General features: G+C 32.2%; 2 protein-coding genes across 2 annotated transcripts in view; one reads left to right on the forward strand and one right to left on the reverse strand.

Annotated features, from left to right (window-relative positions):
• Window positions 1-24,102, forward strand: part of LOC127728939 (uncharacterized) — a 667,964-nt gene that overhangs the window by 327,156 nt on the left and 316,706 nt on the right. The gene's annotated exons all lie outside the window — the stretch shown is intronic.
• LOC127729666 (uncharacterized) overlaps window positions 1-24,102 on the reverse strand; it is a 306,784-nt gene that overhangs the window by 70,661 nt on the left and 212,021 nt on the right. Inside the window, exon 17 of the mRNA XM_052237520.1 lies at window positions 10,890-10,917. Within this exon, the coding sequence (XP_052093480.1) occupies window positions 10,890-10,917 (28 nt within the window). The remainder of the gene's footprint in view (window positions 1-10,889; window positions 10,918-24,102) is intronic.

Here is a 24,102-nt window from a genome sequence, read left to right on the forward strand (position 1 = left end):
GAAAAGCCACACGTCAGCTATGCACCTCCTTTCGTATGACGTAACGGACAAGAATTCAAGGGCGACAATCGCGATTTTTACTTAGACGGCGACGGTATCGCACCATCTCGGTAATTTGTTTACATCGTGTACGTGTGATTTTTCAAGAAATTTATTATTAAAGACAATTAAACTTGCACCATTTCATCATCAATTAGTTATTTAGGTAAGTTTAACAGGTGACCATGCTATTTTTTTTTCTTGGGAGATTTTATTTTACAAGAAACAAGCTTCTGAAAATGGCAAGTGACCTTGTTGTTTTGGAAGATAAAAATATGGCGGGTGTTTTCCCCTTCTGAAAATAACTGACACATTTGAATCCTAATGGCTATTTAAATATAAAATGAACAAAAATAGTATCTATGATGATGGGAGTCCCTAATTATTTGCATAACTACCCATCACTCCGTGTCAAATTGCAACTAAGGCTGCAAAAAGGAAGCGCATAAATCGACGTTATTTTTCAACCGATCCACATGAATAGTAGGTTTCTGAGCTCACAAAATCCTAGTATTAATACCTTTTAATTGTTATTTCAATTGTAGAACGATCTGAGCAATATCCATAACATATTTTATTGATCAGATCGGTATATGGCTATATATTGGCCCTTTTTCGATGCTGAAATCCAGTATTCCACAGACCACATGTTAATAAACGCCCCTTTCCCAGCGTGAGACTTCAATTTTGAATAAAACTTTAACTTTGGCCTGTCAATGTTAGCATCTATATTTTAATTTAATTATTACGGTTGTGTAAAATGGAGAACACCCCATCCAGACCCTTGTTAATGTGAACAACAGTACTAGTATTTTTATTAAATAGTGCATATGGTCATGAAAAATATTTTTAACAAATTTCAGGTATATGCATTATTAACCAGTAGGAAAGCCACTTATTAGTTCTGCGCCTCCTTCCATGCTAAAAAAAACATACAAATTATATGTGATTGATTGTTGATTTTGTACGCCAGGTTCAGTATTGGCTAGGTGTGGTAGCCAGGTTTTATTGGTGGTGGATGCAAGAGTGCTCATAAATAAACAAAGACCTTTGGTTACATCAATCCTGATCAATTAAGATTGGAGTTCAGCGAACCCGCACAAGGAGAGTTTCAACTCACAACCTGAATGTAGACTAACTTGTGTATTTACTTTATATTTTTGCTCTCATATTGATATTTTGTTTGTAATTATGACGTTTACTTATATTTACTAATTGTATGTTCATTTAATCTCATTTATGAGGAATTAAAGATATGAATGATTGAATGAAAAGTTACCTTTGAAATAACAGATATGATAATTTAATGTTGCATATGAAGTTAAACTTTATTTAAATATATATATATATATATGATATAATATAATATCTATAAAAAAGATTGATATGTTAAAGTGATCAATTTAAGATACTGAAGTAAATTAATAAATAAATAGAATAACTTCTTTGAACATATGTTGCTGTATATGATTATGACCTTTTCTTATTAGACATATCATATAAAGTCATTAAAATAAATTATTTGTTTACACCCAAAGTCTAAATCTTTTTGTTTATTTTTATTGAAGCTTATAATGTTTTTATACATACTTTTGATTATTAAAGATTAAAATAAGAATAATCTCAATTTCAAAAAATGATAACAAACATCTTAAAACAAAAACAATCTTAAGTATATACATTATGGGATTTTCTCATGTTTGAAGGCTTTAGTGTTGCATAAAATTGCCTATATCCACTCCATTTGAATTTTTGTGGATAGTTGTCTCATTGGCAATTATTTCACATCTGATTAGTTTTACATTAGTGAAATTAGAAAAATTCAAATTAAAACGTGAACCTTCTCATTCTTGGACCACATAAGAATCAGTAGACAATTAAATATATTATAATTTCATAACGACAACGCTTTAAATGAGAAGTTGGAAATAATTTTCATTTATTAATATCATATACATAAATTATATATTTACAGATAAAAATAGGAATAAGGAATAAAGAAGAGCAGGAAACTTTTCCGTTTTGAGGATGTATGAAACAGAGGACTATTTGACTTGTTTTACATGGACTTTTTAACAATAATGCTTCTTAAATTTTAAACTTTATTGTTATGTGTTTTTTTTTTTATTTACTTCCAAAGTAATAAGTGGTTTTGTTAATTTGATTGAAGCTTATTTACTTATAATTATTTAAAATATTATTTACATATGTTTCATTCTTACATTATTTTCATGCATTTGAATTTATTTATCTTTTAATAAAACTTTTTTTTTCTTAACATTTTTATATTTTTAAATATACAAACACCTTAATCATTTTATATTGATAACATGGGATAGATGTACATGAGACAATGATGCTGCACTACAATAAAACATTATGTCATTGAAAAACCTGAGATTCATAGATGCAAAGCAAGCAGATTAGCCATATACATGTATGTACTGCAGTATTTGAGACATAAAAAAATATCAAAGACATAAAGGTCTACTTTAATGATTTATTACGTGTGAAGGACTTAAACCGAGTGGTTTTAGAATCGTTCACTTCTCCCAGGGGTATCCTTGAAGTCTCCCTAATGGCCTATCATGACATGACTTCTCACTGTTTTGCTTCCAGGGAGATTTTGAAGTGTGGTGACCTGTGCACCTAGATAAATCATTTTCAGCAGACACATATCTCTGTTTTCAGTCTATTTGGTGAAAAGATTAAACTTATACAATATAGAAAAATAAAAACTGTTCAACTTGAACCCATAAAATGCAGATGATCTCAGGTGCTCTGGAAGAGTAAGCAGATCCTGCTCCATGTGTAGTATTAAGAATGAGATGCCCAAGTACCCTTTTCCTATATGTAATCACATGATTTTGCAAATTATTGTGTGCTTTTATTATTGCAAATTTGAAGAATGGAATAAAATGTGTGAAAAATTGCTTTTGCAGAAAAATCAGCACACAGATATAGAAATGGTATGAATCTGATTAATTTATAGATCCTGTGTCCAAGCTTTATTTTCTTGTTATTAAAGCTTGGACACAGGATTTGCATTTTAATCAGATTAAAAGGTATCAGAATGCAATTTGTTATTTTGATACTCACCCACTCACATTTTTGCAGTAATAAAAACCTTGCTATCCTTTCTGAATTTACAGTACCTAAAATTTCCATCATGATAGACCTTGACAAAGATTAGTGTGAATTAAAAGTTGTGGGTCGAACATTTATATCAATGCAATAAAGCAGGATCACCAAAATCAGAGTGAGACATTCATATGACATCTTCAAAGTAGACCTTAGAAGCGATATAGCTTTTTTCTAATGCTCTTATTGCTCTAACGTGTATTAATACTTGTATGTACTAGGCATTGAGCATTCCTGTTGAAGGTTAATCCAGAGAAAGCTCTTGGATGCATTCAATTCAAAAATTTTGTTTATCTTCAATGAAGGAATAGTGTAAATAATGAATGCTATATTTGAAAAATACCAATGTTAATGCTAGTTTCTTCAGCAGCTGCATATCTGGGTTGAACTATTTTTATCAACTTCAGTTTTCCTTGGGAAAAGTTGTTTTAAAAGAAATTAACATTGACAACTGATAGAGGATGACAATTATAGGTTACTGTTTCAGCCTACAACAATTAGCAAACCAATTTGTCAAGTATAAAGGACCTGGTAAAGCAGCATGTGATAAAAATTCTAAATCCAGAACTAATTTTAAAATAATGACAACAACTATGGAAGATAAACAAATTTGATGAATAACTACAAAACTGGATAAGATACTAAACAGTTTCTTGAATTTTTTTTCAAAACAATTCTTTAAGAACATGCACACACTTTGAAAACTCAATGACAAATATTTCTTCCCAAATTCTTTATTAAAGCAATTCTTTTTCAAGAGTTAAGCATGCCCCAGGGCCCAGACACACTTAAAATGAATGGTTAGTGTATAAGAGGCACATACAAATGTTTGAGTGTTAACTTCCCACTAGCCTAGTACAGTTTTGTTTATACAACAAGTACAAAGACTAAAAATCAAGTGAAAATTATTGACTCATCAGATTTTCATGTCACAGTGGCAGGCAGGCAATATTTGTTGATTGATACTTTTAATATTTTTAAAATTCGACAAGTTGACACATTTCAGGTAACTATTTACAGAAACAAAGAATGACTGTGATCATTTGGCTAAAAAAATGGCTTAAAACAGAGACTAGCTGAGTGTTTACACTTTGCATTTGTGCAAGATTTTCATTCAGACAATATTTTATTGCCCAACTGAAATTTCTTGAAAGTGGGGGAAAAAGGGGGACGCTTCCAGACAACTGAAGTCATTTATATGGACAAATTCATTCATAGACTAAACCAGTTTCAATGAACTACATAAATCTGTTAAACACTGCAGTATTATTAAATAACTGCAGAAAATTATTGGAGTCTGAGCAACATGGAAAAGATCAACAAATGACGGAGTAAAGCCTTCAATCTATCAACATTTTTATATAAAATATATTTAAAATCCAGGAAACATCGTCACACTTCATTGTCTGAATCAATTTCGTGGTTAAAACTGGTAAATTTGACATCGTATGCTCCATTTTGCAATGAAATAACTCCAAAAATGTTAGAAAAATGTTGAATTTTGACCTCCGGTTGAAGTGGTCATTATGTAAACAAAACAAGGAGTGACGGGAAATTCTTTACATAGTCATGTGCCCATATGTTTCTGGGTCACATTTATTTATATCTCAACCAATGAAAAGCTTTAGGATGCAATTGTGTCAGTTATTTTCCGATGGGGGTATTACCCGCGGTTTTTTTGGAAGTCAACGGAGGTCGTCTTTTGATTTATCATATTTCAATAACGAAGCAATTATTTTAATATATTTTTGGCAGTCTTGTGACAAAATCTATTCTGATGAAAATTAAACCTCATATACTGTTGAATAATAAAGTGTTTTGACAGATTTATCGTCTGAAACACAGGCTACGTTTTTGTTTACACGCTGATTGCAGCACCACCACGAAATTTTTCGATTAAGTCCCCTTTCCCGCGTGACCGATGAAAGGAACTCTTCAATGTCACTGGCTTTCCCACTGTACACTCTGTTATATTTGTACAATTCTAAATTATGACATCATAAGGTCACGACGTCACAAAAGTGATGACGTCACAATTTACACTTCACCAAACTAAAGCTCCATTTTCCCCTATTTGAACATACACACAAAAAGTAGTCTAAAATGGTTATTTAAGGAATTACTGTAATATTTTTTTCTGTCTATGAAGAAATGACACCAAAAAATGTGGTGCACACTGAATAACCCGCGTAAAAATATTAAAGTCAGTCCTTATAATTCAATTCTAAATTCAATTTGTAAGGAGTAAATCATGAAAAAACGTTGATGTCACGGTCAAATGACAAAAGTTTATGTCTATGAGCTGATAGAGAAAACACTTTCAGCCCATCAGAAGACGTGTTTCATCCAAAATTAGATTATTACTTGATGGATTTTAAAACTAAAACCAGTATTAGAAAGGTCTGTGAATGATCTTAACAGTTATACAAAAATACAAATGTTTTGTTTCCGTCAATGAGTGAAACAAACAACGAAAACATGATTTTCTGAGTGAAACAATCCTAAAATCACGAAGATTTTCATGATTTATCAACTTAACATCATGATTTTACAAAGTCAGTAAGGTAATAGAGGTTCTGAAAGGCACTGTCAGCTATGAAAGACATAATCAGTGTTTTAAATGCTTTTTTTCCATAAAAAGCGACAAGGAACAGTAATAAGCATGTTTAGTTTAATATATTAAAAATGAGCTTATTTTATTTAAGATGGGGTTAAAATTTCACAGAATTGTTCGAAAAGGTATACCGAACGAATACATACTTTAGTTTCTCGTCAAAACACAAAAAATGACAAAAATTGAAATTCAAGGCCAATATCTCTTATGAGGAATCGAAATTCAGCTATTTTGATTGGACGGTAGATTTTTTCCTCATAATCGTTTTTGTTGTTTACAGTTTTACTTGATCTATTATAGTCTCAAGATAGAAGCCAAAATCGTGAAAGATGGTAAATAGGAAGCGTACGACGGATTCGGTTGGAATAGAATATATGCAGTTCATAAAGTTCTGAACATTTTTGCATCCCTCCGATATTCTCTATCTATGATAGATAATAGACAAAACTTTTGTGTTATCATAGTGTTCTTTTTTGTTAAGCCTAGGCGGAATTGTTGGTTAGCGGCGGGATCATCGGACACATAAAACTAGATACTACAAGAATGGCTGTGGCTAAGTTTGGTTCTAATATTGGCGCATTAGTTACTGAGGAAAAGATTTATGTAAACATTAACAGCCGACTGCCGACACACGACGGAAAACTGACGACAGACGTCAGACAACGGACGAGAAAACTCGAGAAAAGCTTGATCAGTCAAGTTATATAGCAGACTTAAAAGTACGGTCCCTTTCTTTATTTCAAGTTCGATAGGGAAGATGCAGGTAACATGGAAATCAAACTTTGAATAATTGGATGAGAGGACATAATTATCTGAATAAATGATTATGAAGCTAACTATTATACCTAATCGCTATTTTGTGTATTTTTCCTTTGATCTTTTTTGTGACAAATTTTCATATCATGCTACTCGCTTGAGATAGAAAATTATCGCCAGAAACTACGGGTGCACATGCAGTTGTCAATGAAAACGTCAACGACCACAGCAGAAAAATAGCGATAAACAGATCAGCATTAGTCTTTTGAACTCGAGGCCACATCTCATCTCAGGGACTTCGCCCTACGATGAGATTGTAGCTGTGAAACACTCTCTCGTTTGAAAAACCATTGATAATCTAAACATATATTACTAGCAGATAACAACCATATCAAAATATATTTTTTAAGATATCTAATAATAATTCATTTGATAATGAGATGCATTGTTTATTTTGTAATTTTGTTTTGGATATTGTATATTTCTGTTAAAGGAAGGAATGCTAGTATGCCCATCACGAAGACCACCTTTACCTCTTACAAATACCCCGAAAACAATTCAATTAGAAAAATTTTAAAAAATGCGAGCAAGAAGCTCACCTTGATTGAAACTACCTACAGTACCCGGATGCCTACGCATCTTAAACAATATAAATATAAGGAGATGTAGAAAGATTTAGAATGAGACAACTATCTCCCCAAAACCAAACAACAACGATGTAAACAACCACAGATCACCATATGGCCTTCAACATTCAGTACAACCTGTATACTGAGCGATAAAAGGCACTGGAATAACAAAACAATTCAAATAGGAAACTAACGGACTAGTTAAACTGAAAATATCAAACGAAAATTAATTATCAGTGATTATGGAGGACAGCAAATAATGACAACGATTAGATTTCAGACTTTTGGTTTAGGCGCTCAATTTACAAGGTACAGTGATGTTACAATACAATGAGAAAATGCCAAGGGTACAGTTATAAGTAAAAGAAAAACAGATAACACTATAACCAAAACAGAAAAACGACGAAATGACAAACAACACACTACAGATATTGAGCAACAAGTACCTCATCAAAAACCTGGGTTGAATTCAGGTCCTCTGGAAGGGTGACATTAGAACATTAAAATAGAACTGTTAGAGTTAGCTGAAAAAGTCCTAATTCATCAGATCGGTACAAAGCGGAACTAGCTTACAGCCACTGCGAGTAATCTTAAAACGGCACATTGTGTCTTCAGTTGTTTTGTTTTTTGTTTTGTGTGCTTTGTGTGGATCTGACGAGTCAAGCCTTTTTCACTGATGTGTTCTTATATTGTGCTGTTATACCACTATCAAAGGTTAAGGGAGGATCGAGGCCTCGTAAATATGTTTAACTGCTTACATCGGCGTCATGTGGTCTCTTCTGGATAGTTGCCTAAATGGCAATCATAACTTATCCTCTTCTTTATATAGAGAAAATAACAAAAGACATGATTTTTTACTGCTCCAGCAATCACAAAGTGTTCTTAAAGATGTTCATGTAGTTTAACGTCATATTAGTGTTTGGAAGCAATTAATGCACATGATTTTTCAGTTTTGTAAAATATTTCAATTTTTGGCAAATGTAACTTCAATATTGGTTATCAAACTTAATTTCAAATGGGGATAACTGGAATCTGGTCATCATATGAATGTTTCGAAATGTTTTGTGAGATTTTCTATTTATAGTAGACGGAAGTGCCTATTGTCTTGGGGTTGTCGTTATCAACCATTACTCGAATTTTGTAAATCATTTTATCATTTTTTTACCAACCACTCATATGAAAAATGTAGGTCAATTTGAAAACTTTTTGCATTGACCTTCATGCCTGTTTAATCTGAGGTCATCGATAGAACGACATTTCTGTGTTAATTGTGTGTTTCGATATTACCCGTAACAAGTGATTGCTGAAGATAATGTCAAGGTGATCGGATTCTTGCATGTACCTTTCTTTCTTTTAAAGATGTATTCATATATATGATATCATTTCTCAATGACTTAAAATGGCCTTATATGACTTTAATGCAAAATTCAACCAGGATTGCTGGACAAATAAATTAACAAACTTTCCCCTCTCCGCATCTTCTGGGCTACAAATGAATCATTGCATTGTTCTAATTAGCCCTAAGATGCGGTATATATAGTTTTATAAATGTATATTTTCCCTGTCTCATATCTTTAAGGATAACTCACCGATGATTTTCATATTGGACAAGTTTCATCACTTATATTACCCATTGCCAAGAGATTCATATTAAGACTTAATAATTCCAATTCAAAATTATTCAAATGAATGACCTTTTAAATGTTAACAAATTTTTACACATAGTTTTCTGTTATAGATATTTTATTTTGAGTAACGGGTTAGTCAGCAGGTAATATGTGTTAAAATTTTGAATGGAGAGAGGCAGAGGACCATTTAGACTTTAATTTAAGTCTCAGTAGTCGTACTCAGGTATCTGAAATAGCTACAGATCTGTAAATGTAGTGACATTTTTCAAACACTTATTGTAATTGATTCTATTATTACTATCAATTAATAAGGATGTAGCGACAAATCAGTAGTTAAAAAATACCTAAGCAAAGTTGAATTTTGATAATTTTGGCTATTCTATTTAGGTCCCTTTTGGTCATATAGTTCCTAACGTGTCTAAGATTTTAAACATTCCTTGCTTTCAAATGTTTCACTTGTTCTAAACATGCATAAACTATTTGCCATTGGGAGTTAAGCAAACAATAATCAATCAAATGTTTAAGTTTCAGCGTTCTTGATGCCGGCAAATCGCTTCGGACACACGAAATTATTAAATGTTGATTTAGTGAACAAGCAATCGGGCGATAACACTGCTTGTGGACTGTTAGTCCCTGAGGGTATAGTATTCTGAGTAGTCAGTGCTTCAGTACTATTACTAAAATACATTCTAAATTTCCCAGTTGATAAATTAAGAAATTATCAACAAACTCAGGTTCCAAATGAATCAGGTAAAAGAGAGGCACAAGATAGCAAAGGGATACTCAAACTGATAAGTTTAAGACAAACTGACAACGAAATGGCAAAGTTCACGCTAAATGAATTTGGCTAATTTTAAGTCCCTTTTGTTCGTAGTGTACGAATGTTTTCATGTTTTTTAATCTCTGGCTTTCAAATGTTTATGTTTGTGCTGCCTGATGGAGGTAAAAACGATTCGGATGCTCGAAATTTATAAAACGTCATTATGACATAACAGAATACTAGTATTTAGTAGACTTTATTTTAAGTAATTATTGTTGAATATAAATTTTCGAGCTCTTGATATTAGAAAGAAACAGTTTTACAGGAAGAGAAATTGATGAGTGTTAAATTAAGATGGAACAGTAGTTCCCGATGTTAAAATGACATCTATCCATTCAGAACATACAAATTTAAGTTAACACACAAATATTAAGTGAAATGCATGTCACTGATCTTCAAAAGACGAGATACGTGGTGAATAGAAGAGAAAACATCTCCTGCAATAAACACATTATTTGCCATGTAAATCCACAATCGGTCAAAATGTCATAATATGGAAATCTGTGGCCGAAATATTAGTGCAAATTGAAAAACTACCATACATATTCTTAATTGTGTCCTAACACACTTAGGTACAAGGTGTTTAGAAAATAAAAACAAATTTCACATTTAAGGAGTTAAAAAAAGTTTGTTTTCCTTGCTTTACATCAACTTTAAATATATTTTAGATTGGAAAAGTATGTGTGCATACAGGAAACAACTTTCCACTTGGTGAGATTATGTCAATAGTTATCATAAAGCTTCATTTAAATGATTTTGTTGTTTCTTGGGTGCGAACAACGTTTCCACAATAGAAATAGTGTATAAATTCTGCAGTTTTCATATGTCAAATGTGATACGTAATGAACTGTTCTATGATGATGATGCATATAGAAAATTTACGACTGAAAAAGAAAATCATTATCTTTTTCGTTCGAATCCTAAGAAATTTCTACCAAAGGAATAGATTAAAGAAGTTGTATTTGTCAAAACATTTCGAAATTTTGGGTCCGCAATGCCTTCTTTTTTTATTTGGCCTTTTAACTTTTTTATTCGAGCGTCACTGATGGATCGTTTGTAGACGAAAAGTTCGTCTGGCGTACAAAAGTATAAGCCTGGTATCGTTGATGATTTGCTTGCTCTTTTGTCGAAAAGTTTAGTTTTCAGCCGAACCTTTTTTTTTTCATTTTCTGAATCTTCAAAATATTTATAATTGAGTTATTTTACTAGTGCTAACAGACTATGTACAATGTTGCATCATCAATACATAGAAATAAACTTACTTTTGCTGGTAAAAGCCTTTTCTTCATCCTACAATATATAATTGAATTAAAAGGCTGGAATAGGGAGGTTTTTATATACATTGCATTACAGTCCTACATTGTATTATCACTACAAATAATGTATTGTTACAGGTGTGTTCAGACGAAGTTGACGCCTATAAAATTATACCAATATCGTAGTGAATAAAGTGATTTTCGTGATATATCTATACAATATGATATGTTTCTGTTATATTTTAGACTTGCCAATCTGATTAAGTTGACTTCGTATTTTATTTCATTCAGCCGCTTAAGGGGGCATTAGCTACGAGATATAAAAAAAAAAAATATGATCTTTTTTTTTCAATCATTAATGAAAGTGAAATAGTGAAAGAATAATTCGCTTTTAGCAGCCAGTTTGGTTCAAAATAAGCTAAGAATCATCGCTGATGACTTATTCACTTGCAAGTGAATAATTCGACCTCATTGAATCCGTATTCATGTGACCTTCAATATAACCCCTTAGCTGGACATGCGTTACGCATGCATTCATCTATTAAAGGGAAAAGAATGTCAACATTGAAAGTGAAACAAGAATGAACCATTTGGTTGAATGATTCGATCCTCAAAAAATCATTTTTATACAGGTAAAAACGACGATATACATACTTTTTAACCTACAATATGAAATCAAACAGACCTAGAAAAATTCCAATTGCACGTGGTGGCTATCTATTTATATTTATATTTATGTTTATATCGGGTTATATGACCATCAGCAGTCTTCGGAGGTCATCTCGATGGTTAATTAGATGACGTCTAGACAAAAATACACACGAAATGTTGATACATACTATCGAGTCCATGCATTGTTAATTGTTTATTTTAGACTTTTTTAAATTTGAATATACGTTTCAGTATCATGTTATATATCAAATATGAATATTTGAGTTAAATCTTTGAACATGAATTTGAAAGCTAATGCCCCTTTTTTGATAAAATGAAAATAGTGCATATTTGAAAACAAACACTAACAGAGATGAAAGAATATGTTTGGAGTATGCTGATGAGGCAGCAACCAATGGACGCAAAAAATTCAAACGATGTATAGATCATAAAAGAGGCAGAAGATACCGAAGGCTGAAACACTCATAAGTTGAAAAGAGACCGACAAAAAATGGCAAAAAAATCCAAAGAACAACAGAACATGAGAAAGACAAACAACAGTTTTCAAAACACTACACAAAAAACTAAAGACTGAGCAACACGATCCACACGAACAACACTGGTGATCTGAAGTGTTTTATATCAAGATAACGGTTTCATAATTCCAGAACGATTACAAAAGTTGTAAGTATATAAAAAAATGAAGGACAACAAAACGCAAAAGACCTTAGAAAATAAAAAACATCTAGATAAATTCCTGTCAATTAGCATAACATATAGTCATTAATGGTAACGAAATCACTGACTTAAATTCTTATGATACTTCTAATAGAGAAAGATAAATATGTTTTATATACTTCCTATGAAACACATAAATTTCGTTGAAAAGTAAATCTTTTTTTTATCCAAATCTTCAGAAATGTACTGCCGTTGCATTATTATCTTCCCGTACTCTAATTGACCGACAGCTTTTCAATATGAAGTGACCTTAACCATTGCACTTCGAAAACCTCAAAGTGCAAGTGTGAGGGAAAACCCTTGATGATAGAAAGTTGATAAAAGATTGACTAAGTATTTATCGATTCTGAAAGAAAACAGTTAATACACCAAACAATTCAACAACTGTAATGCCAAAGTTTAATTCACAAATGGAACGCATGGAAAATATAAATAAAAACAAACATTCATCGCTTTATCATCTCACTTATTTTTCACGTGCTCCATGGTTCTGTGTTTATTGTTAATCAATAGGTAACGATCGGTAAACCTCAGCACCAAAATCCGAAAATTAATCAGCAGCCGATTATACGTTGTGGATTCGTAAAAAATTTTTTTGTTTTGAAAAGTTTGCACAGAGGACTTGATTTAGTATATATGCATGTATTGGTTAAATAGTTTCTTTAACATTATAATAACCAGAAACTCGTTTTTTATGACTTCAATAATTTACAAGTGATGCATAGATTTCGTTCATCGAAATATAAAACGTTTCTACATACAAGGACAAAGAGATCTAGTTGGGAAATACATACACCGTACGAAAGGCCAGAGGAACACCACGTACCAAAAAAAAAAAGGATAATTAACAATAACGAACGAAAAGTAGTTTTATTTTTACGTAAAATTTGTTTAGATTATCACGTGTGAAAATAAAATATCCAAATCTAGAAAAAGGTAAGATAAAATATCCAAATCTAGAAAAAGGTTAATACTAGATTTATAAAACGTGTCAAAAGGAAACTCATGGGTAAATGTTCGAAGTATAATAAGAGAATTCTTGATTATTTAAAGAAAAACACATCATCAAGGTAACGTTGAGTGTTATTAAATTGATCAATTTATTTGAATTTAGATAGCCCTTTACTGAGTTTGACTCAAGAATCGATCAATTTTGGATATGCCTATCAATATTGCATACTTTTTAACCACATTCCAAATCCATAATACATGATTCGATCGTTTTACTAAGTAATTCTATCATAAAGGATGGTGCTTTAGCAGAATTTTAATGTGGCCGCTATTCTTCCGGACTGTTCGATTGTATCATAGGTCATGCTGTAGATATCCATTAAAACAAAACAAAAAATAAAATAGAGAATTAAAACTGGGAATGTTTAAAAGAGACAACAACCGACCAAAGAGCAGAAAACAGCCGAAGGCCACCAATGGGTCTTCAACACAGCGAGAAAATCCCGCACCCGGAGGCGTGCTTCAGCTGGCCCCTTACAAAATATATACTAGTTCAGCAAAAATGGACGTCTCAATAAACTCCAAAACATATAAAGGAACCAAAATTAACAAACCATCATGAAAAACAAAGTCCAAAGGCTCCTGACTTGGGATAAGCGTAAAAATGCGGCGGGGTTAAACATGTTTTGTGAGATTAACATAAATTAACAAAGGACTACTAGCAGTCACTGACATGCCAGCTCCAGATCTCAATTAAACTGATTGAATGAAAGATTGTCTTCATCATCTGAAAATCAAGCACAATCCCTCCCGTAAGGCATTTAGTATCATACCGTTATAAAATATATGAGAAGAACATAACCCGTATCATGCCAGTAACTGGTTTTAGAATAAGTGTGTTTATTTCCGACGCAAAGACCCTATGAGTGAATCAATATTTATTCCAAAAAAAATGCCATCTTTAATGACTTGACAACAGTATCGTAACTATATCCCTTCTGAATAAGTCTTTTCAACGGTTTGGTTAGCTTTTAAGTTGAATGACGACATTTTTGTGCTTTGTATAGAATATGTTCATAAAAGATGGGATGTGAAATAACAGAACGTATATGATGTCTGCACGTTGATTTATATTTACGAATGATGCCCTTGTACCGATGATAAAATTTAGTAAATGTTTTGACAGGTTTGTGATATCGAAAACCCTGGTGTAATCATTTTTCAGTAATATCGTTAAAATCAAATACATTGTAACATACACGAGCGAATCGTACAAGTTGGGATATATAAACACCATAAGATAGTGACAATGGAACGTCACCATAAAAAAAAGGATAATTAACAATAAAATATTTATAAATCATCTCTTTTATCGTAAATTTTAGTATTATGTTTCCCGTTAAAGATATATATATATATCAAGATCCAAGAAAGGACAGTGTTCATTGTTAGTATTAGCTTTTTTAAAAGTCGGTTCAGCAAGATAAATCTCTTTGGTGTACATACTGAAGTCGTCGTCATTATTGAGAGCCAATATATCATCCAAATATCTAAAAGTGTTATTAAATTTTTGTATCAGATGTTGTTTCGATGGGTCTATGCTGATTTTAGTCATAAATTGTAACTCGTTATAATACAGAAAAAGGTTCGGAATTAGTGGTGCACAGTAAATCTCCGTTGGAATTCCGATAACTTGACGATATACGGAATCTCCATAGCGAACAAAAATGTTATCTAGTAAAAATTCAAGTGCAGTTATCAAAGCAGGTCCAATTGACATAATTCTTTTGTCTGTTGTTACTTAAAAATGACCTGAAAGAGTTTGAACATACATATTCGCACTCCGACTTTTTAAATGGCCATTTAATTAGAAAAATCAAAACTTTGAACAGATTCAAAACAACAATATGAGCGTGCAATTTATTAAGTACTTCCAACGAATTTTTAACACTCCAAAAGTAAATAATTCCACTATTTTCAAAGGCCTTATCTGAACAATTTATTACCAGGTTTTTGATTGTACCAAGTGTACTAGTAAGTAGAACAAACAGTTTAGTTGTGGAACAATGTCTTGAAGACGTAATAAATCTATATTTGTAAGGTGTTTTGTGAAGTTTCAGAAGCCAGTACATAGTTGGAACTTTCATGGTATTCGGTTCTATTTCTTAAGAGAAAAAAAAATATTCAGAGCGACAATACAATCTAAACCGGTTTACAATAAACCTAAAACGAATTCACATATTTCAAAAGTATTATTCCAAACAAAGATAGATGTACAGTTACCGTTGTCCCGGACATGGAAGATACAATTTTACATATCAGTAAAAAGCTCAAAACAATTATTTACCAACAATGCATATATAACTTTTATCTAATAAAATTTTGTTCGAGGAACAGTTCAGAATTTCGAAAGATGCTTTAATTTGATTTTGACATTCTGTCGTGAGCTTAACACTAACAATTCATATAAATTAAAAGTTGTAGTTATATAGAAAAAAATACTGCAATAACATTAAAAACGTATAACATCTACAATAAAATAAATAGCTCATAATCATTTATTTACGCAATAAAAAAAGAGCACAACAATTTGTCCTATTAATTAACTATTGAACATATTTCAGGACTAAATTTTGGTTTGTATTTAAACGATATGTTGGCAGTTGATATATGCATAAAGATATCTAGCCTTGTTTCTCGTTTTACAGATGCACTTGATTTTTTACTTTAGAACGACCTCAAAATGTTGGTAATGATCGATTTGTTGATTAATAGTTATACACCAAAATCTCCTTTTTGTTATGTGAAGTAATTCCGGACCTAATCTATTGTTATTTTTAATATTAAACATATTCTTTATTGCCGAAAAGATATTTTTTTTCTCACAAATTGTCATTATATTTACAATTTCATATTAGAAAATACCGCTACTCCACCTAAGAAACAGTTGTTTTCGATTCACACTTTCTATAGACTGTAAATGCCCGATAATAAATGTGTATGGTAAGTTTCTATCCCCCAAAAATCAAATTAAATACATAAAACTTTAACATAGATAATTCAATTACAATAGTGATGAAAAACATGCATAAAGAGTGAAGTTCGCAACAAAAATTATTGTAGTGAAAACAAAGAAATGGAAAAGACAGCACTTCCCAACTGGTACATGCATGTAAGAAATGCCATTCTTGCAATATGTTGCTTTACAAATACAAAGTGTGACCTAGCTCTTTCATAAAAAAACCACTTCGTTAAAAAAGGAATTTGATTGATTGATTGCTGTTTTCTTTACGTCCAGTGTCAAATAATTCATGCATGTTAAGGACGAAAACAAATTAATAATTGATAAGGAATCGACCGAGATTGAGGACGGAAAATTTGGACTGCCACGGGAAAATAAGGGTATATTGGTTAGGCATAGAAATTGGCCTGACAACAGACTGTCATGGAATAGGCGTTCGTTTATAATACATGTATATGTTCCAGGCATGGGGCGAATTACATTGCAATGTAATGCATTATATTACAATTACTTTGACAAAACCATGCATTAAATTACAATTACATGCATTTATCAAAGTAATGCATTAAATTACAATTACTTTTGCAAAGTAATGCATTGAATTACACATTACATTTGTAAATTTTATTATCAAGTTAAAAGAAAAATCCAACATTTTGAAAAACAACATGAAGTCACAAAATATTCTAGCATATGCAGTAAGTGTTCCATGTATTGAATTTAAATATACATGTAAAAAGTCTATTCAATACGACTATTACATTTTAACCTCATGAGGGTTTTGAAGGTTTCATCCTTCATGCGCATTCTATGTTTCAAGGTAAACATCTCTGTGTTTTCTCCAAAAAGAAATTAAAGAGATGAAGTTTAATACTTATTTTAACTCAATGTTAACTTTACTTTTATAAATATACATTTGTTTTCTTAATTTCAATAAAAATATTTACTGAGAATTTCTTTCCTAATTATATGATAAACATAGAGCTTAATTTATGACCAAGTGTCAAAATGGTGAAAATATTGATTGTAAAACAAACTAATTAGTGTTTTAAGACAATGTTCAATTATCTGTTATTTAATCATGACAATGTATTCATTGATCTTTTTACAACAATGGAATACAGTAATGCTTTTCAGATATCAATTTTTTTATGCAGGAAAATGTATGCAATAGATGAAATAAAAAAAAAGAACTCAATATGATATACAGTGTTGTGTTATTCATTTAGAATTGTAATTTGGTCATTCTAGTATTTATACCAGCTTTTTTTTCAAGTATTACCTGGGGCAAGGCTTAATCTCCAAATTCCCTCTAGTGATTTATGTAAAGGGTGAAAAATAAATATTAAATAGAAAATCAATATCCAAATGATTATGTTCTTAGTTAATCAAGAAATCTTAAATTCTGCTTTAGTTAAATCTCCAACAATCTGTTAAAGATATATAGTATGTGAAAAAAGTAATGCCATGTAATGTTATGTTATGCATGAAATTACACAACTTTTTGCTAAAGTAATGCATTAAATTACAATTACATGTAATGCAAAAATTGCTGCATTACACATTACATGCAATTACTTGGGAAAATGTAATGCATTACCATGCATTACAATTACAAATTTGCATTACCCCATGCCTGATATGTTCTAAATATTACGTTACTTGTTCCTGACGAAATAAAAGGTATATATAAAAGAGGGACGAAAGATACCAGAGGGACAGTCAAACTCATAAATCGAAAACAAACTGACAACGCCATGGCCAAAAATAAAAAGACAAATAGACAAATAATAGTACAGATGACACAACATAGAAAACTAAAGACTAAGCAACACGAACCCCACCAAAAACTGGGGGTGATCTCAGGTGCTCCGGAAGGGTTTAATATTTGTAAAAAAACTGCAATATACTCTCCGAAACTGTCAAACTAAAAAGATTTCATTAACAAACAAACAAAAACTTATTTCATCCAAGCATGTTGGTTTCCATCTCCACCGAACTTGAATTTAAATATCGAAAACTTTATAAAAAAAATGAAAGTCAAAATATCCATAGTAAAATTGAACAATCGATTATAATTGGTTCTTTATTGAATGCTTTATTACGGTTGTTAAACTCAATTAAAACGGATGGCATTTGCCGTCCGATTGGACTTACAGTGAATATTACTGCTTCGAATCATATTACCGCTCTTCATTCTGGTCGACCCCTATTACTGGATGTATTGTTGATTAGTTCTTATCCTGAACATGCATGAAATGTTTGTCACTTGATGTAATGACAGAAGTATCTCCCATTGCGTCTATGTTGTTGAAAAAACGACATGTTTGCCAGTTACGTTGATTTCGCCGGGAAATTTTAAATTTTTGACCTGATTGAAACGATAGCTGAGTAAGGTAGTCGTTGATCGGGTGATCAATATACATGCTTCTGATCGAGAATCGTTTAGGAAGGAAATGAATGACTTTATAAGATATACAGTCACATATAAGTATTTTTAATTATTTTTTTATTTGATGAAATGTAGGTTATTCGAAATGGCGACTTAGATTCCTTTAGGGTTTTTCGGTATACTGATGTGGATAGTAAACTGCACATTTCTAGAAAACTACGAAATATTGATGTCTGATTAAAATAAGCAGAGAATGTGTCCATGGGACACAGATGCTGCCCCCGCTTGCATACAAAGTTATAAAGGGACATACATGTAACTAGAGAACTGTAAAAGTGACGCCACCCGAATTTCGAACTTGATCTGTGTTTTATGGTAATAAGCATTGGATATAAGATTCATTAAATTTGGTTATGGCAAACTAAAGTTAGAGAACGGAAACCAATTTTGGGACGGACGTACGGACGGACAAGGGTAACACTTAATGCCCCCTTCGACTAACGGCGGGGGCATACAAATATTGATCTGCATACCTAGTCCCTGTACGGCAAATGCGTCAAAAACTGAAGGGCATTATTTGGAAGAGATATAATAACTGAACCAGTTTATCCACTATTTGAAAAAGAGCGAAATTACAACAGAACATTCGTGTTCTGTCCTAATTTCACTCTTTCTTAAATATGGCAAATGGGCCAAATGCCTCATGTTGGAAATTTCAAAAAAAAAATAATAATAAGTTGAAACAAAAGCTTGTCTTCATATCAAATTGTTTTCACGGCGAGTGTTTTGCAAGAAGCAAGTTCCGTTCACCCTCTGCCGTCGCCTCTCTTTTTTCGGGATCCATGTTTCTCATTTATTTTTAGTTTTCAGTGTTGATTGTTTATTGTTTGTCGTTATGTGTCTTATCTGTTCCCGGGTTTGTCTCTTGTTCATTGATTGCCCTTCTTTATGACTATTGTCTTAGTGTTGAATTTCATTTGTAAATTAGTAATTTTATTTAAACTTGAGTTTTATTTTATTTAAGGACCTTTTGTCTAATTTTAAAAACATGTATCGGTTAGTCTATGAAAAGGTATGCACTATGAAACATTGATAATAGAAAATAAAAAATATCGAAATAGCATAGTCGAAGTGGTCGGTTGCTTTGGCAATGTTACATGTCCACCGATGTCCAGATAATGTTCGAGAAAATGTTTTTAGAAGATACGAAGCTATCGGACATAGAAAAATTGGTCGTTTTTTCAAGGAAAATTAAACTTTGTATTAAAGAATACAAAACTGGCTCTCTTTACTGTTAAACTAAAAAAGCTGACATGGGTTTAATTAAAGCGAGACAACCAATCTCCCGGAATCAAATCATTTAAAAAGAAAAATAATGTATTGTCATATGACCTTTTACATTGAAGGGCGTAAACTTACATTAAGCCGTGTTCAGGCCCTTAAATAGAAAAGGGACATGGAGTAAATGTGCATGGGACAAAATCGCACACAATACATAGAAAAATACAAGTTATCAATGAACAGGGCTTTTATTCCTGTTCTTCATCTTGACATTCGCTGGAGGGTCTTCAACAATGAACGAATCATTCATACCCTACAACAAGGTCAAGACGGCCCCTAGCGTCGACTTAAGGTGGTACTTAGAGTAGTGTGAATAAATTTCAAAGTCACAAAAAAATTACACCAAAGTCTAAACACAATACAAGACCAGAACAGACAGATCCGATATTAATCAGCGGTTATACATATTAAAACAGCATAAAAATGTAGCAATGAGGTCTTTAAAACAGTTTTCCTGAGTGCACCCTTTCTATCCCAGTTTTGAACTACATTGTACATCAAGTTGTAATTGAAATGGTGTTATAAAAACTGAAATCACATAGTTATATCAATGATAATCAGCCCCCTGTTAACTTAAGTTGAAAAAAAACAAAACATAATTGACAGATATAATACGTTTTTCCTGTAAGCCGAATCTCAATAAAAAAAAAAAAAAAAAAAAGCAACCACACACCTAATTATGTGAATTACGATTTTTGCTTTAATCTACATATCGGTCTTTTGATGTTATCCCTAAAAGCTAAAAGTCTTACACTGAATCTTTATATTTTGCTTTGAAACCAGAATATTGTCGAAAAAATAATTAAAACAAAACTTGCGTTTCAGATTAAGAAAGGGTCCGGGAAACGCTCAGAATGCACTATTTTGAGTCATTATTTCCCCTCGACGAAAATATATTTTGCCTCACTTATGAAAAAAAAACTGGTGTTCTTCTTCAACTAATGGCATTATACTGTTACATTTTAGCTCCCCTTTTCCCCAAAAATATTTGAATCAGAAGTTTTAAGTTGAATTACAGCACCATTTGTACTTTTTGTCGCTAGAGTTATACCAGAAAACGTGACCGTCTTATTCACTCAAGCCATATTCACTCTTATAATCGTGTACGCAGCAAAGCTTCAAGGTTCCTTTATTTTCTTACTGCGTCATTTTTATCCTGTATCCCTGAGATACTGTATCGAGAGGTATTTAAGCAATTCGCCAAGACTTAACAAAGTATTTTGTGCTTTTAGTTAGTGGTGATGAAATTCGGCTACTGTAATACTAATACATTAACCTAGCTTGCATCACCTGTTCCCACGAAGGACAGTGTCCTCTTCTCAATATTGAACGAACCTTAAATTTGGCTTTCTAGTATAAAAATAACTTTTTTTTTTAAACATTTCGATGTCAGACTAATGGAATGACGAACTATTAGGTGTCGAACCAATAGGGTGTCGGACTATTGGGGTGTCGGACTAATGGGGTGTCGGACTATTGGGGCGTCGGACTAATGGGGTGTCGGACTAATGGGGTGTCGGACTATTGGGGCGTCGGACCAAAGGGGTGTCGGACTAATGGGGTGTCGGATTATCGGGGCTGCCCCTTTAAATCAATGTTCGTTGATTATAGCAATCATTTAACATCACGCAATATAACAACTATTCACATCTGAATTCATGTTTGAAGACGTCAATGGTATTGAGCAGTATTCCACTGTTCTATTCAGGTTTTCAATAAACGGAGGAGCTTACAACACCTTCATGACTGACTCCACTCACTTAAGCAGAATGAAACCTTGAGAGTATAAACCAAACTCCATAGTGTCAGTTTTTATTCTGGGGACATACTAAAATAATATGTCGTACTATCCTTGAGTGAAATATAGTTGAATATGTGTAGCAGCTGCGCTTACGAGGTAGGTGGCACTATGTGTGTAACAAATATAAATGCCCAAGTTTAATTATCTCTCGTCTGGAACATAACCGAATCGAGTGAACCTTATTTTGAGCCACACAGAATGTAGAAGTTTAGACTTAAGATTTCCAAATAGAACGCTTCTGAATAAAAGGTAATGCAAGATCAAGAAATGAAGCAAACTCAGCTCCTAACCGGAAACGATAAAACAGGCATGAAATAACAAAAAGTGTGACAGGCCATCGCAAAAGGTAGGCGCGGTAAGGGATTTATTTTGTCCCCAATATCAAGTTCATTATGTCAAAACGAAAAGTACTTCATTTTAATGAATACAAATGTGAGAAAGTAAAATAGAATGATTTGTAGAACTTTGCTATTGAAACGCAATGGCCAGGCATGCATAGGATGTCTTTTTTTCTGTGTTGCATTTGGTAATTTTTACGGTCTTCGTGCCGTTGCCCCATATCTTGTTCACAAGCCTACGTTAGCTAATGATAATATGACATATATCTATCTTGTGTTTTACTGGTGTGCTGAAATTCATCTAACAAAAAGTCTGGATGGGCTAGTGGCAGATTGCTGTTCTCGGGTGAGTGACGTACTCGAGGGCAGCAAATACTCATGATCAAATACTATCAATTAAAATCGAGTTTAAAGAAAAGCGGGAAAGACGATACCAAGAGGAAAATCAAAAATCATAATTCCAAAAACAACACATAATATCATGTCAAAAGAAGAAAAACGACGAACAGACATACAACGTTAAAAACACTACAGTGGAGTCCCCGTTGTCCGCGCGGCTGGTGATATCGCGCATTAGCTGAATTCGTCATATCAGCACAGTACGTAACACAAATAAATTCGTTCTTGTTATTGTTTAAGCCTTCCGAAAGGATAGAAAAGAATAAAATTGATAAGTTCAAGAGTTAATTAATAACTGCAATCCCGTGATTTACCATATTTGGCCAATTTCCATTACAAAAATTACATCATCAGATAAATATTGTTTTATTTAAGTCAAATTTATATCAGATTGAAATAATTTTTGCTCTGCATCCTTAGAAGTGTATTTGGTTCAAATTCAACTATACTTCGTAGTATAAAATCTTTCCTTTATTCAAAATAAGCTATTTTGGAAGGCATGCGCGAAATCACCGGACATTTGAGGAACTCTCAGAACAGGGGTTTCCCTAATTTTGGACACTCATTACACAAAATCTTGAGAGTGAAACCATACAAACAGAAGATTTTATGAAATAAAAGTATGTTATGAATGTGTTCACACAATATTATCCAATTATTGGTTTTATCAGTTGAATGAAGTGAAGTCATAAGTCTTAAGTGCGCGGATACACCGGACTGCACCGTACACAAAAAACTAAAGATTGGTCAGCACGAACTCCACAAAATCTGAGATAAACGCTTGTGTTCAGGAACGGTAAACAGTTTATAATAAGGAACTTTAATTTATCTTTATCCTGTATATTTCATATTGTCAGGCGCATTATATCTGCGCGCATTTGGGGAATTAATTTTATTAAAAATTGGATGCACTATTTTATTACATTTACGCGTTTTTATTTTATTGTACAGGTAACACAAGTAAATTTAAAGATAATTCATGATAAATATTTATGATAAAAAAGTTTGATTATTGAATACTGAACAAGATGTGTTTATTATTTGTCACATCTGATAAATATTTGCCGACTATCTTATGAATTATGTTAAATAATCCTAAAAAATCCAGCAGAAGCTAAAGGCATTATATGTAAGTTAATAGCGTACATTGAATAAGTATTTGAGTCACTTTGGAACGTTGTGTCAACGTCCACTTATGTTTGTGTTTTCAAACACTGTCTTGAAATGTCAACAACAACATATACCAAGCTAAGGGCTTGAATTACAAGCTCGATTACGGTCATATCCAGGCAGTACTTTGTACTCTTGAGATTGCTATGGTTGAATTGGCATGTAAGATTTTATAGGATTAGTTTCTTGTAAATAAATATAATTTTACTTATGTTTACCCGTCAAATGAATGCACGCAAATATAGTATAAAGTTGTGCACAAATGTAATGATATTTACGCGAAAATGTAATGGTAATGAGCGCAAATGTAATGCATCGACATTTTACTACTGGATAAGATAAAAAAAAACCAAAAAAAACGTGTTAGTTAATAATGTTATCGCATGGTTATTCAGAGAATTGACGAATATTTATAT

Source organism: Mytilus californianus, unplaced genomic scaffold (assembly GCF_021869535.1).
Source record: "Mytilus californianus isolate M0D057914Y unplaced genomic scaffold, xbMytCali1.0.p SCAF_2, whole genome shotgun sequence".
In the NCBI taxonomy this organism is placed as follows: domain Eukaryota; kingdom Metazoa; phylum Mollusca; class Bivalvia; order Mytilida; family Mytilidae; genus Mytilus; species Mytilus californianus.